Source organism: Entamoeba histolytica, genomic scaffold (genome assembly GCF_000208925.1).
Source record: "Entamoeba histolytica HM-1:IMSS scf_1104750518491 genomic scaffold, whole genome shotgun sequence".
Classification (NCBI taxonomy): Eukaryota; Evosea; order Mastigamoebida; family Endamoebidae; genus Entamoeba; species Entamoeba histolytica.
Genome location: NW_001915152.1, coordinates 1 through 13,422, shown reverse-complemented (window position 1 = coordinate 13,422; position 13,422 = coordinate 1). Strand labels below are relative to the sequence as shown.

Sequence of the window (13,422 nt, the reverse complement as noted above, 5' to 3'; positions counted from 1 at the left end):
TGAAAGAGATTAAATCAAAATCAATCAAAGAATGAAGAAAAGAAAAACACATGTTAATAAAAACGAATAAAAGAATAAATGATGAACAAACTTCAAACACAAAGATTGTGATTAATTTTTCATGAACCAAAAATGATATAAAAAACATAATACCAATTAATTAACTACTTTTTCTATTTCTTATTTCATGATTATTTATATTTTAATTTGTATTGCCTTCTTACTTTCTTTTCTGTTAATATTGTGTGTTTTTATCATTATTTTTGATGAGATGTTTAGTTTATCTTTTTTGTTATTAAAAAAAATGAAAAATAGTAAAAATAAAATAAACTAATTATAGAAAATAACATTATTATAATTTTATTATTATTATATTATTAATATTATTATATATTTATTGTTATTGTAAAAATGATAAAAATAACATTTATTTAAAATAGAATGATGTTCAAAATAATGATTAACTTGATGTTAATAACGTGTATTAACTATTTAAACATCCATATTTTGAACTTTTAAACATCAAATTAAATTAAAATGGAAGAATTAATAAACAAGAATAACCAAATAATTAAAGAAGTAATAGAAACACTTCCAAACATTCAACAATCAATTGATGATACTACTAAGAAATATCAATATTATATAGGAAGTATTAAAAATGAAGTATTTAGAATAAAAGATAATGAAACATACTTAGAAGCAATTAAAAGAGGAGAAGGAATATTTGATAGGATTGATGAAACAGAAAGAAGAAGAAAACTAGTGATAGAAAAAAGTCAAGAAACAATCAACCAAATAAAAATAATGAAGAAACAAATCAAAAGAATCATACAAGAATGTAAATCAGATGAAGAAACACTAAGTAAAACACGGAATGAAGTAATAAATAAAATCATTTCAATTGAAGAAATGAAAATGAAAAACAAAATATTCAAAATACCAGAAGAAAGAGATAAAATCACCTCAGAATTTAATAAGAAGAAAGAAGAATGGGAAACATATTACAGTGGTTATGAAGAAGTGAAGAAACAACATCAAGAAGAAAGATTAAGAATAATGAAAGGAATGAACACAATGGAAGAAATGAGACAAATAGAAGAATGGACAGAAAAAAGAATAAATAATACCCTATTTGATTCAGATAAAGATAATTGGAATAAATCTACATCAGTATTTGATCAAAGAATAAAGAATAAAAAACATATAATAATTATTATTGAAGATGAAGAAGGAAATAAATTTGGAGGATATGTTAATGAGAAAATTGATAAATGTGGTTATATAACTGATTCAAAATCATTTGTATTTTCATTACAATCAAATGGAAGAATAGAAGAATGATGAAATTTGATATTAAACAACCACAATACGCATTTAAAATATATAATCAATCAAGTGATTATTTGTTTGGATTTGGAAATGGATATGGTGATATTTATGTTTTTAAAGAAAATAATAAAACAAAATCATGTTGTAACCCATATTCTTTTGAATATAAAGGAATATCAAATGCACTTTGTCAGGAATATCCAGAATGTTTCACACCAAAACGAATCATAGTAATTGAAATGAAATGATTCAATCTTGAATAATTGAAAATGAATTAAAAAGAATAAAAACAAAACAATGAAGAATATGAAATGGTGAATTAAAAATGGACAAATTCAATGTTGATTTATTTTATTTCATTTGAAATCTTCACATTCAATGATGATGTTTTTATTAAATAATAAAAGAAATAAGAATGAAAGAGAAATAAGATAAAATGAATAAACAATTTATTTGTATCATTTCATTGAATTAATTCATTATGAATCAAATGAATAAGATAATAGAAATAATTAGTTAAATTATTGAATAGAATTGAACATAATTTAATTCCAACTTCTTATTCATTTAATAATTAAATAATATATTTCTTATTCATTTTCAGTTTTAAATTGAGTGATAGTTGATTTCTTTCAAATTAATCTTATCAAGTCAAATGACATTAATATTTAGTATAGAACAATGCCTTATATATTTATCAGGAGTAAACTTAATTTTAATAATGTTAATTAAATGTTAGTACATCAATTAATAATTATAAATATCAATAATATTACAACAGTGATCTAATTCCAATTAATTTAAAACAAATTTATTTGACATATTTCTAATTCAATATGGTTATATTAATAAATGATAGGATATGTATTACAAATACAAAGAATATTAATCAATGAGGATGATATTTAATAATTAAAACAACTTCTTATTCTTATGAATAGAAAATAATAGGATAAAAAAAAATACATTGGTAAAACAAATGAAAAATAAACTAATCAATAAATAATCGAAGAGAAAATAATACTATAATAATTAAACAATGAAAATAAATGTAATGAACTTAGTAGTAACCAAAATAAAATTAATAGAAGTTGAGAAGAAAGATAATTTAAAGAATATAACACACTCCAAACTATATTAATTCAGAGATGTACATTGAATTAAAATAGTAATGAAAATAAATATTAATATAAAAATAAATAATTTTAATAATAAAACTATCGAAATTATCTTTTTATTTTTGTTCATCATTCAATAAAAAGAATATTTTTTATACAAAACGCAATATTATAAAAATAAAATGATTTGAATTTTTTATTGTATTGATTTTAGATTCATTTGTATTTCTTTTTTTATCAAAATAAAACGATGATTCTTCTTACAAATCCATAAAGTAAAATAAATTAATAATAATCTTTTTCTATAAAACAAATTTTCCTTTTTTGTTAAATGTTAAAAACCAGGGTTTTCACATCGAGAAACATATTCTTCATGAAATGAAGAATCAATATTCCCCGATATGATATTATACACTTCTTTATCAGCACTACAATATTCTGATATTTCTGATAATTCATGAATAGAACTAACACATGACATTTCATCATAATAATTCTCACATACCCCTTCAGAAGCACTTAAACTTTCACATGACTTTTCTTTAATCAAATATCCACCATATTTTGATTGCATATTAATATTCTAAGTGTTTTTACTTCATTTAAAGATCTATTTGTACAACTGTCTTACCCTGGTTGGTCTAAAACCAAGTTATTTTTACTATATTTAGACATTTTCACTAAACATTTTTTTTTTGTGGTTGTTGGAGTTTTTTGTGAGTTTCTTCCTTTTTTTTTATGATACTTCTTCATCGATTATCTTAGTGACACAATCATATTGGTTTTGAAAATCGAAATTTCAATTTTTTTTTCTTATTTGTTTTCACTTTGTTGTTTTAATATTTTTGTTATGAAGGATAAAATGGTTTTGTTAATATTTAAAAAATCAATTGGATTGAAAAGAGTCAATGAGAAAATATAAATTGTCAAAATAAAACAAAGAAAGGTAAGTCAGTTAAGTAGGTAATATTTGTGGTTTTATGTTATCAAAAACAAAGTAACAAAAAAGGATAATAAATAAAAACTATGTTAACTCATTTCCACAGCAACAAATTCATTAAAATATCCTTCTCTTGGAAAATAATTTTTAAAATTAAATGAACGATCCTCAACACAATAATAATATAATGTAGTATCACCAAAATAATATGAAAAATTACTTCGTGTATATAAAAATCCAACACATGCAATTACTCTATCAACATATTCATCTGATGCACCAACAATAAATGTTCTATCAGTTATATTAAACCGTTTCATTGTAAATGGAGTAATTCCTGATGAATGTTTTAATAATGCAAGAAAATGATTTGTTGCATCAAGAAAAGCAGGTCCAGCAGAAGGTTGTTGAGGAATAGTATTTCCATAATACATAGCAAAAACATTATCACCATCATATTTCATAAGGAAATAAACATTTTTATGACCTGCACATTTTTTCATTAAAGTTCTTTTATTTAATCCATCTTTTGTTGCACGATAAATAATTTGATAATGTGTTTTATTTGACCATTTTTTTAATAAGTCTATTTCATATTCTCCAATTGGTAATATTTCTGGTAATGTAGTTGCCGTTAAAATTGATTTACTTTGTTCACTAAATTGACTTAATGTATTTAAAAATTTTTTCATTTGTTGAACTTCATTTGGAGTAATTTCCATTGCTTTTAATGGATCAATAGTCATTGGTTCAATTTCCATTAATTTTTTTTGTGAATGATTTTCTTGATTAATTTTAGTTATAAAGTTTTGTGAATGATCAATTGAATTAGAATTAAATTGTTGACAATGTAAATTAATAATACCACAGTTAGTTATATAAATTTGCATAAGAAAAATAGAATTAAGATTCATCTTTTAAAATGTAAGGAAAAATAAAAGAATAATTAATAATAAATAATAAATAAATATTCTAATAAAAGAATAATTTATAATAAATGGAGGTTAAAATTCGAACTTATAAAAAACTAAAGTCCAATTTAATTTAATTTAAAGAAATGAAAGTTGAAATTAATAATTTTGGTATTATTCATATTCATTGCAATCATTGTGAATATTCACAACAATCTTCTATTCAAGAAAATAGTTTAAAAAAATCAATAGAAATGAAATTAAAATCAGATGAATCTTTATTACCTGTTCAATCACATGAAATTCAAAGTGTTCGTAATTTTCTTCAAACATTAAATGATTTTGCATTAAAAGTTCATCCAAATACTATTAATTCTAATGATTTAATGACATTACTTCCAATTTCTCAATCTCATTTATTATTTCTTCAACAATGGTCTGAACATATGAATTATAAAGTTCTTTATCGTTCTTCTAGAGATGGTTTATCTAAAAAAGGTGTTCAAAATTCAATAAAAAATAAATCAAATGTTATGGCATTATTTGAAACAAAAAATTCAATTTTTGGTTGTTTTTATCGTCTACCAATTCCAAGTCAACCATCAACTGGACATGTTTATTTAAATTGTCATTATCATTTTGTTTTTAATCTTCTTAATTCTTATAATTGTTCTCCTTTTAGACTTCATTCACGTCAACTTAATGATAAATCTTTAATTATTTCAGCTCTTGATGAATATACTCATAATGTTTTTGTTTCTAGAGGATTTATTACTTTACAAGATACTTTTAAATTTATTATTAATAGTAAAATCACACAAAAATATTGTGAATATGATAATCCTTATTTTAATTTCAATAAATATTTTGAACAAGAGGGTTATATTAAAGAATTGTTTTTAATTGAATGGTATTAATTGTGTTTTTCTTTTATTTTTTTTTATTTTTCTTTTTTTTTTAACTAAAAACTTAAAATGGAATATTATGAATTTCATTAATCTCTCTCTTGAAAATACTGGTAAAATTACTCATTCATTATTTGGAGATTTTAGTGGGAATGGAGCTATTGAACTTCTCATTGTAAGGTCACAAACAACTATTGAACTTTATCGAATTAATGAAAATGATCAAGTGTTATTAATACTTCAAGAGAGTGTATTTTGTATGATTAGAAGTATGTGTAAAATAAGAGTTGGTTCAGAAGCTAAAGACTATATTCTTATTGGATCAGATAGTGGTTCAATAACATTATTAGGATATTCTTCTGAACAAAATAAATTAATTCCAATTTATAATGAAATATTTGGTAAAAGTGGAATTCGAAGAGTAGTTCCTGGAGAATATATTTGTTCTGATCCAATGGGAAGAGCTGCAATGATTGGTGCAATTGAAAAACAAAAATTAGTTTATATATTTAATAGAGATAGTAATGGAAAAATTACTATTTCTTCTCCATTAGAAGCACATAAAAGTAATACTATATGTTATAATATTATTGCATTAAATGTAGGATATGATAATCCAATGTTTGCAACAATAGAAGTTGATTATAATGAACAATATTTATCACATATTGAACATCGTATTATTAAGAAATATGTTGTATTTTATGAATTAGATCTTGGACTTAATCATGTTATTAGAAAAGTTGCTGAACCAATTGATCCAACATCAAATTATTTAATTCCTATTTTATCATTAAATGAAGGATATCATTATGGTATTTTTATTTGTTCAGAAGATAAAATTACATGGTTTAATATAGGACATGATAAAATAAGTATTCCAATTCCTAAATATCATAATCAATCAAATACACATTCAACATTAATTACATCTCATGTAATGAGGACTCATAAAGGAAAACATTTTGTATTACTTCAAAGTGAATTTGGAGATCTTTTTCAATTATCATTTGATACAAAAGAAAAAGGTCAATTAGATAATATTCATTTAAAATATTTTGATTCAATACCTACTGCACTTTCTCTTCAATTTTCTAAACGAGGACATTTCTTATGTGTTGGAGAATATGGAGATTCAATATTATATAATATTATTTCAATGGAAAATATAAGTATTCCATTTGAAAAAGATGGTAGATTAGAATTTGAACGTCATAAAGAAATATTGAATTTAGAAGAAATTTATAGATTTAAATCATTAGCACCTTTAATTGATTTAAAAGTTGCACCTGCAACTTCTTCACAAGACACAACAAAAATGTATGCATTTTGTGGTAAAGGAAATCAAAGTACTATTAAAATTTTAAAAAATCAATTAAATACTCTTGATGCAGTAGAAATTGAACTTCCTGCTATTCCAATTAGTATTTGGCCACTTAAAAAAGAAACAGATGAATATCATCAATATTTAGCAATAAGTTATTCAAATATTACTACATTATTAAAAATTACTGAAGATGAAATGAGTGAGTGTACTACATCTCCAATTTTATTATCAACACCAAGTTTATTAGTTTCTATGTTATTTGATGGAACATTTCTTCAAGTTATGACTGATAGAATTATTATTTATTCTGAACCAATTCAACAATTTATTACTGAAGATCAAAAATATGTATGTGCATCTTGTAATGGTTGTGAATTAATTGTTTCTGTTGAAAAAAATAATCAAACTTCTTTAATTTATTTCCAATATCAAAGTGGTCATTTATTAACAATGGAAAGAAAAGATAATTTATCTAAAATTACTGCATTAGCTCTTGACCAATTCCATCCTTCTAAACATTGTGCTATTGGTTGTATTGATGGTAGTGTTCATTTATTATCTTTAATTCCAAATGAAACTACAAAAGCATTATCTCGTGTTTCATTACAAACATATGAATGTTCAATTAATTCACTAACATTTAATATTATTGATAATACTTCTTATTTATTTGCAGGTCTCTCAAATGGATTATTAGGAAGAAGTGTTTATGATCCTATTAGTGGTGAAATTAATGAATCTTCACTGAATTTTGTTGGTTCAAGACCAGTTACTTTATCAAATGTTAAAGATTGTGGAGAAGATTCAGTATTAGCTATTAGTGGAAGGTCATTATTATCTTATAAAAATGGAACTAAAATTAAAACAACACCACTTAATATTCAAAATACAACTCTTGCATGTGGAATTTTAGTTCCATTTGTTGATAATGCTATTGCTATTATTTGTGAAAAAGTTATGAAAATTATTACTATTGAATCAACTTCATCATCTCTTACTGGAAAAAATATTCAAATATCATATACACCAAGAAAAGTTATTACTCATCCAACAATTCCTTTATTATATATTCTTGAAGGGGATAATAATTCTTGTAAAGTTGGTAATGAAATTATCCAAACAAATGAAGGTAATTGGGTTGGTGGTATTCATACTCTAGATGCAAGTCAAGATGAATTAATACAATTTATTGATTTTGATAATAATAAACATCCAACTGGTGGATGTGTTGTACGATCAATATCAAAAAATCAAACATACTTAATCATTGGAGTAATTGAATCATATAAAACTCGACCAATTCAATGGAAATCAAGTGAAATTCAAGTATATTCAATTAATGAACGTTCAATTAATTATTGTTATTCAACCAAAGTAGAATATCCTGTTCGTGCTTTTGCTGAATTTAAAGGAATGGTATTGGCTGGAGTTGGAAATATATTAAGATTGTATGATATTGGTTTAAAATCTCTTCTTAGAAAAGCAGAAAAAAGACAATTTGCTTCTGACATTGCACAACTTCATGTCATTGGAGAAACAATTTTATTAACAGGAGTTTCAGATGGATTTAATTTAATTAGATATAATCAAATTAATCATAAATTTGATATTTATGCTGACTCATTACCAAGATGGGTTGTTACTGCTGCACCATTAAATCAATCAACTGTTCTTGCATCAGATAAATTTGGAGAAATTTTTATGTATCAATTACCAAAAGAAATTGAAGAACAAGCATTAAATCCATTTTCTACTTTACTCCAACCACATAAAACAATATATGAAGGATCAAGTTATAAAATGGTAACAGCTACTCAATTCTTTGTTGGAGATATAGCAACTTCTTTTGCTCAATGTTCATTGATACCAGGAGCTCCAAGTATTTTTCTTTATAGTAATTTTATGGGTGGATTATCTGCATTAATTCCATTACAAAGTCAGAATGATATTGATTTTTATCAACACCTTGAAATGCATATGAGAGTTCATTGGACTAACTTGACTGACAGAAATCATATCTCTTTTAGAAGTTCAATAGTTCCTGTAAAAGACACAGTAGATGGTGATTTATGTGAATTATATGAACGTCTTCCTTATGAAATTCAACAAGAAATAGCAGAAGAAATGGAAAAAGAGGTTAATGAAATAATAAAGAAATTGCATGATTTACGACATTCTCGTTTATTCTAATTAATTCGTTATTTAATTTTTCACCATCATTTTTTTTCAATCATTTACATTAAAAATTATGAAATTAAAATTATAATTAGTAGTCAGTGAATATTGTCTTTAATTATATCTTCTTTTTCAATATTTAATATATTAGAATGAAGTAATAAAATAAAATTCTTTATTAAAATGATTTAAATATTTTTGAATTTATTTGATAGTATGGAATTGTTAGTTTATAAATTATTCATAACCTTATTTCTTTACTTTTTTTTGTATTTTTGTTTAAAATATTATTCTTTCTCCTGAGTATATTGATGAATCTACAGTGTTTTTAATTGTAGTGAATTACATTATATGGTATATGACAATTTTTTTATTCAATGAATATAAAAGATATATAATTATTGTTGTTATTGTTGTTAAAATTATCTTAAAATAAATTTTCTCTTCTAATTTAATTTCATTAAAAAGAAATAACATATTACAAGATAAAATATTAAAGACAAATTACACAATTTGAAGACTTATACATCCATATTGCTATTTCTAATTAATTTTTATTTTATTTTATATATAACAGAAATAAATTATTTATAAAAAAAGAAAAAATAAAACCAAAAAAGAACTGAAAAAAAGAACTAATTTCATAATTTTTCTCAAAAATGAAAACACTTCTTATTGTATTACTTACACTTTTTGTTACTATTTCATTAGCAGATGATGAAGTTACTTTAGAAAATACATATGAAATTGAAAATGAGAATGAAATAAATGAAGAAGAAAATGAATTAAAAGAAGATGATGAAGATGATGGAGAATATGAATTAGAAGACGATGAAGATGATGAAGAACGACGTAGAAGAAGAAGACATAGACATTTTTGGCATTATAGAAATTGGTGGTTAAGAAGACATTGGATGAGAAATTGGAAGAGACAAATGAGAAGATGGAGAAGACAACAAGAGGTTAAAAGAAGAAGAATGCAAAGATTAAGAGAAATGCATAGAAGAAGATTTGCACGTAAACAAAGAGCACGAGAATTAAGAAGAGCTATGATGAAAAGATTACATGTTAAGACAATGTCATCATATAAAAAGAGAATTATTGCAGCAGAAAAACGTATTGCTAATCAAAAACAAATGTTTAAGATTTTAAAGAATAAAATTATTCAATTAATTTATAAACTTAGACAAACACAAGACGCTAAACAAAAAGTTCAATTAACAGCAGAATTAAAAACTGTTATTGATAAATCAAAAGAAATTAGAAAAGCAATTGTTTCTCGTGCAGTTAAACAAAATATGATTTTAAGAAAACTTGATAATGCTAAAAAGGTTAAAGCAGCTATTAAAAAGATTTATAAAGAAAAAATGGCTATTGCTAATGAAAAAAGAGTTATTAAAGCAATGAATATTATTGACTCAAAAATTAATGTATTAAAACATGACCATAAATATAACGCTAAAAAATTCCAACGTGCTGTTGCTAAAGAAATTAAAAGAACATGCAAACATTTAAGAATTACTAAAAAGGTTTGTAAAAAAATTGCCAATAAAATGCGTTCTAAAGTTAAATATGAATCAAAGAAAATTGTTAAAAGATACAATAAAAAACAAGCTAATTTGAAGAAAAACCTTGAAAAACGTATTGAAGGTAAAATGGTTAAACAAACTGTTAAAGGTATGGCTAAAAAGTTTGAAAGAAATTATCATGTTATGGATAAGTATAGAAGAGTACTTGATGTTACTTGCAGAATGGATCCAAAGAGTTGTAATTTCTTTAGAAGATCATTTGGTGATATGGTACCAATGTTCTAAATCATCAGTTTTTTGTTTTATTTGTTTTTATTAAAGATAAAAAGCAATTAATTAAATGGTAATAGAACTAGCTTCTATTCTTCCTGGTTTAGCGGAGACTAATCATAAGGAGTCTTCATCTTCAAGCAACTCTACGGAGTATGTTTGAATATGAGAGAAGTTGTATTCAATGACATTTATCATGTTTTTTATCACAAGGTTTTTTACTTCTTTAACAATGTCAATTTCAATTTTTAATTCTTTGATTAGTCTGATACTTTCTTTATTTACTAATCCATTTATTGAGATTACTACTGGAATTATTTTGTCATCTTTTAACTTTTCTATTTTCATTAGAATATTCTTTAATTCCTTGTACATATTTATTTTCTTCCAATAGGCTCAATTAATATTGTTATCAGCCACAATATTCATATCAAATAATAGACCAGTTTTATTCTTTTTATCTATCACATATATGTCTGGTCTTTTGTGATATTGTCCATCACTTTTAGGCATGATTTGTTTGTTCCATATCATAGTGATGTCTTTATATTGGAACACTGTTTCATATGGAGGTTTTTTATATTGAATATTTCCTGTATATTTTCTTATTAATCAATATGATAATGCATATATGGTCATGTTTTTCTATTTGTGATTTTTTATGACCAATACAAGATAGTAGAATGTGTTCTACTGTAGCTATCTTGTCTTTACAAAGTGTGGAGTATTTCAGTCTTTCATTTTTCATTATTTTTGCTTTCCTATACCCACAAAATATTGCACCATCTTGCATTTTAGTTAATTGAAGGAATGCATTCTTTTTAATATTGATGGACTTCCATGCTTTAATTGTAGTAGTTTTATCTACTCATTTTGACTCATTTCATCTTCTAAAATATCCACTAATTTGATGACACTTCCATTTTTTGATGTATTTGTCAATAATTTTTTTATTTCTACTACTACTTCTTTTTCTTTTTTATTTTCAATCCCTTCATTTATTATTTCTTCTATTTTTGTTTCATTTATTTTATGAATTAATGTTTTTAATTCTATTCCATATTCCTTTCTTACTGTACCATCTTTCTAATATGTTATTTCCTATTTCACTTTCTCTGGTACAGTAGTACATTACTGTTCTAATTATTTCAATAACATATTCATCAATCATACTTACTAATACTGCATTTAATCTTTATTTCTATCGAATTTTACAAATAATTAAAACAAGAGAATAAGTTATATAAAATATAAAAGTATTATAAATGAAATATATTGAATAAATAATAAGATATTATAAGAATATTAAAGTGATAATAATTATTAGAAATTATGAATTAATAATGATATATAATTGTAAGTATCATATAGTATAATAGAAATGATAAAATGAATGAGAATTAACAAGAATTATAAATATAATAAAATAACAATAGAAATAAAATACGAAATAACAAATAACAAATAATTATATTCTACAATATTGAATATATTCAAAATATAAATAAATAAGAATAAATTGACTATTGAATAATAAATGAATATAATAGAAATAAAAGATAATACCACACTCTTGATAAAATAAGTATAAATAAAGAATATAAAATCTATATATTCAATCAAATAATATTCATGCCATTTATTAAATCATTTGAACAATATGATAAATATTAAAATTATGAAAATCAAATAATAAGACATAATAAATCAAATAGAATACAATGATGGAAATTGATTAATAAGAAAAGAGATAAATTGAAATAATTACTGATTAGAATTATAAAATGTATTTATCATAAAAACAAAATGAAAAATAATAAAACAAATTCTAAATATTTAAAAATAGATAATATAAAATAAAAGATGCACTATCCAGGAATCGAACCTGGATATCCACCTTGGAAGATGGATTTCTACTACTATACTCTTTGTGCTTCCAATTATATTTTTTATTTCTTATTATTTCTTTATATTCTTATTTATTTTAATAACAAAAACACAAAACATTCATAAATGCAAAATATCTTCCAAATTATTATTTTATTGTTAATAATAAATTCTAATGGGTACGAAAATTAGCAAAGAAAAAATGCATCTAAATAATTTACAAAAAAGAAAAAAGATGCAAAAAAATTTGCATCCATAGAATTTTCCATTTATTATATTTTGCTCCTAAAAAAAATAAAAATAAAAATAAAAAGTATGATAAATACAGAATATATAAATATTTATGTTTATATTTTATGATCATTTCTATTCATTTTGTATGAAATATTAATGAAATAGATGATTTGATGAATCATATTCATATTTATTTTTATTATTCATATTCTTTTCTTTATATGTTATTTATCTATCGTATTTTTATATTTATTTCTCTGTTTATATTATTTATATCATTGTATTCTTCTTATTATCTATATATTATTATATTATTCTTATTTTATGTTTTTTATGTTTATATTATTTAGATTTTCTTATTGTTATTCTTTTATATTTAAATGTATTTTATTATTTGAATATTCATCTTTTCATCTTTTATATTATTATCATTTATATCTATTTTCATTTTATATTTATTCTCTTTTGTTTTATATTAATATTAATTTTATATTTTATCTTTTGATTTTATTATTATATCATTGACTATCATTTCTCGTTTTATTTATCATTTATTCTTATTATTCTTTTGTTTTATATTCTATATCATATATTCATATCATTTTCATTTATATTTTATCACTTATTATATGTTATAATAACATAACACTTATGATTGATTATATAATAAACATCATGTTTAAATATACACATAAATAATAAACATAAAAAAGAGTAAAATATTTTTCATTAATAAAATATTGTTAATCATTTTACATCATTAAATTAGACACTTTTATTGAATATTTCTAATT

General features: G+C 22.6%; 4 protein-coding genes across 4 annotated transcripts, besides 1 other annotated feature; 3 read left to right on the top strand and 1 right to left on the bottom strand.

The window, feature by feature from the left end:
• Nucleotides 1-3,479: 3,479 nt before the first annotated feature.
• EHI_144740 (uncharacterized protein) lies at nt 3,480-4,280 on the bottom strand (the record flags this gene model as incomplete). Its single annotated transcript, XM_646919.1, has 1 exon — nt 3,480-4,280. One exon carries the CDS (start codon nt 4,278-4,280, stop codon nt 3,480-3,482), a length of 801 nt encoding a protein of 266 aa, XP_652011.1.
• Nucleotides 4,281-4,447: 167 nt separating this feature from the next.
• Nucleotides 4,448-5,218, top strand: EHI_144730 (uncharacterized protein; the record flags this gene model as incomplete). Its single annotated transcript, XM_646920.1, has 1 exon — nt 4,448-5,218. One exon carries the CDS (start codon nt 4,448-4,450, stop codon nt 5,216-5,218), a length of 771 nt encoding a protein of 256 aa, XP_652012.1.
• Nucleotides 5,219-5,285: 67 nt separating this feature from the next.
• Nucleotides 5,286-8,723, top strand: EHI_144720 (splicing factor 3B subunit 3, putative; the record flags this gene model as incomplete). Its single annotated transcript, XM_646921.1, has 1 exon — nt 5,286-8,723. The coding sequence occupies one exon, from the start codon at nt 5,286-5,288 to the stop codon at nt 8,721-8,723; it is 3,438 nt and encodes a 1,145-aa protein (XP_652013.1).
• A 644-nt stretch (nt 8,724-9,367) lies between these two features.
• EHI_144710 (uncharacterized protein) lies at nt 9,368-10,537 on the top strand (the record flags this gene model as incomplete). The annotated part of the gene is made up of 1 exon (XM_646922.2): nt 9,368-10,537. The coding sequence occupies one exon, from the start codon at nt 9,368-9,370 to the stop codon at nt 10,520-10,522; it is 1,155 nt and encodes a 384-aa protein (XP_652014.1). The 3' UTR covers nt 10,523-10,537.
• A 22-nt stretch (nt 10,538-10,559) lies between these two features.
• Nucleotides 10,560-11,694: a repeat region.
• Nucleotides 11,695-13,422: the final 1,728 nt, after the last annotated feature.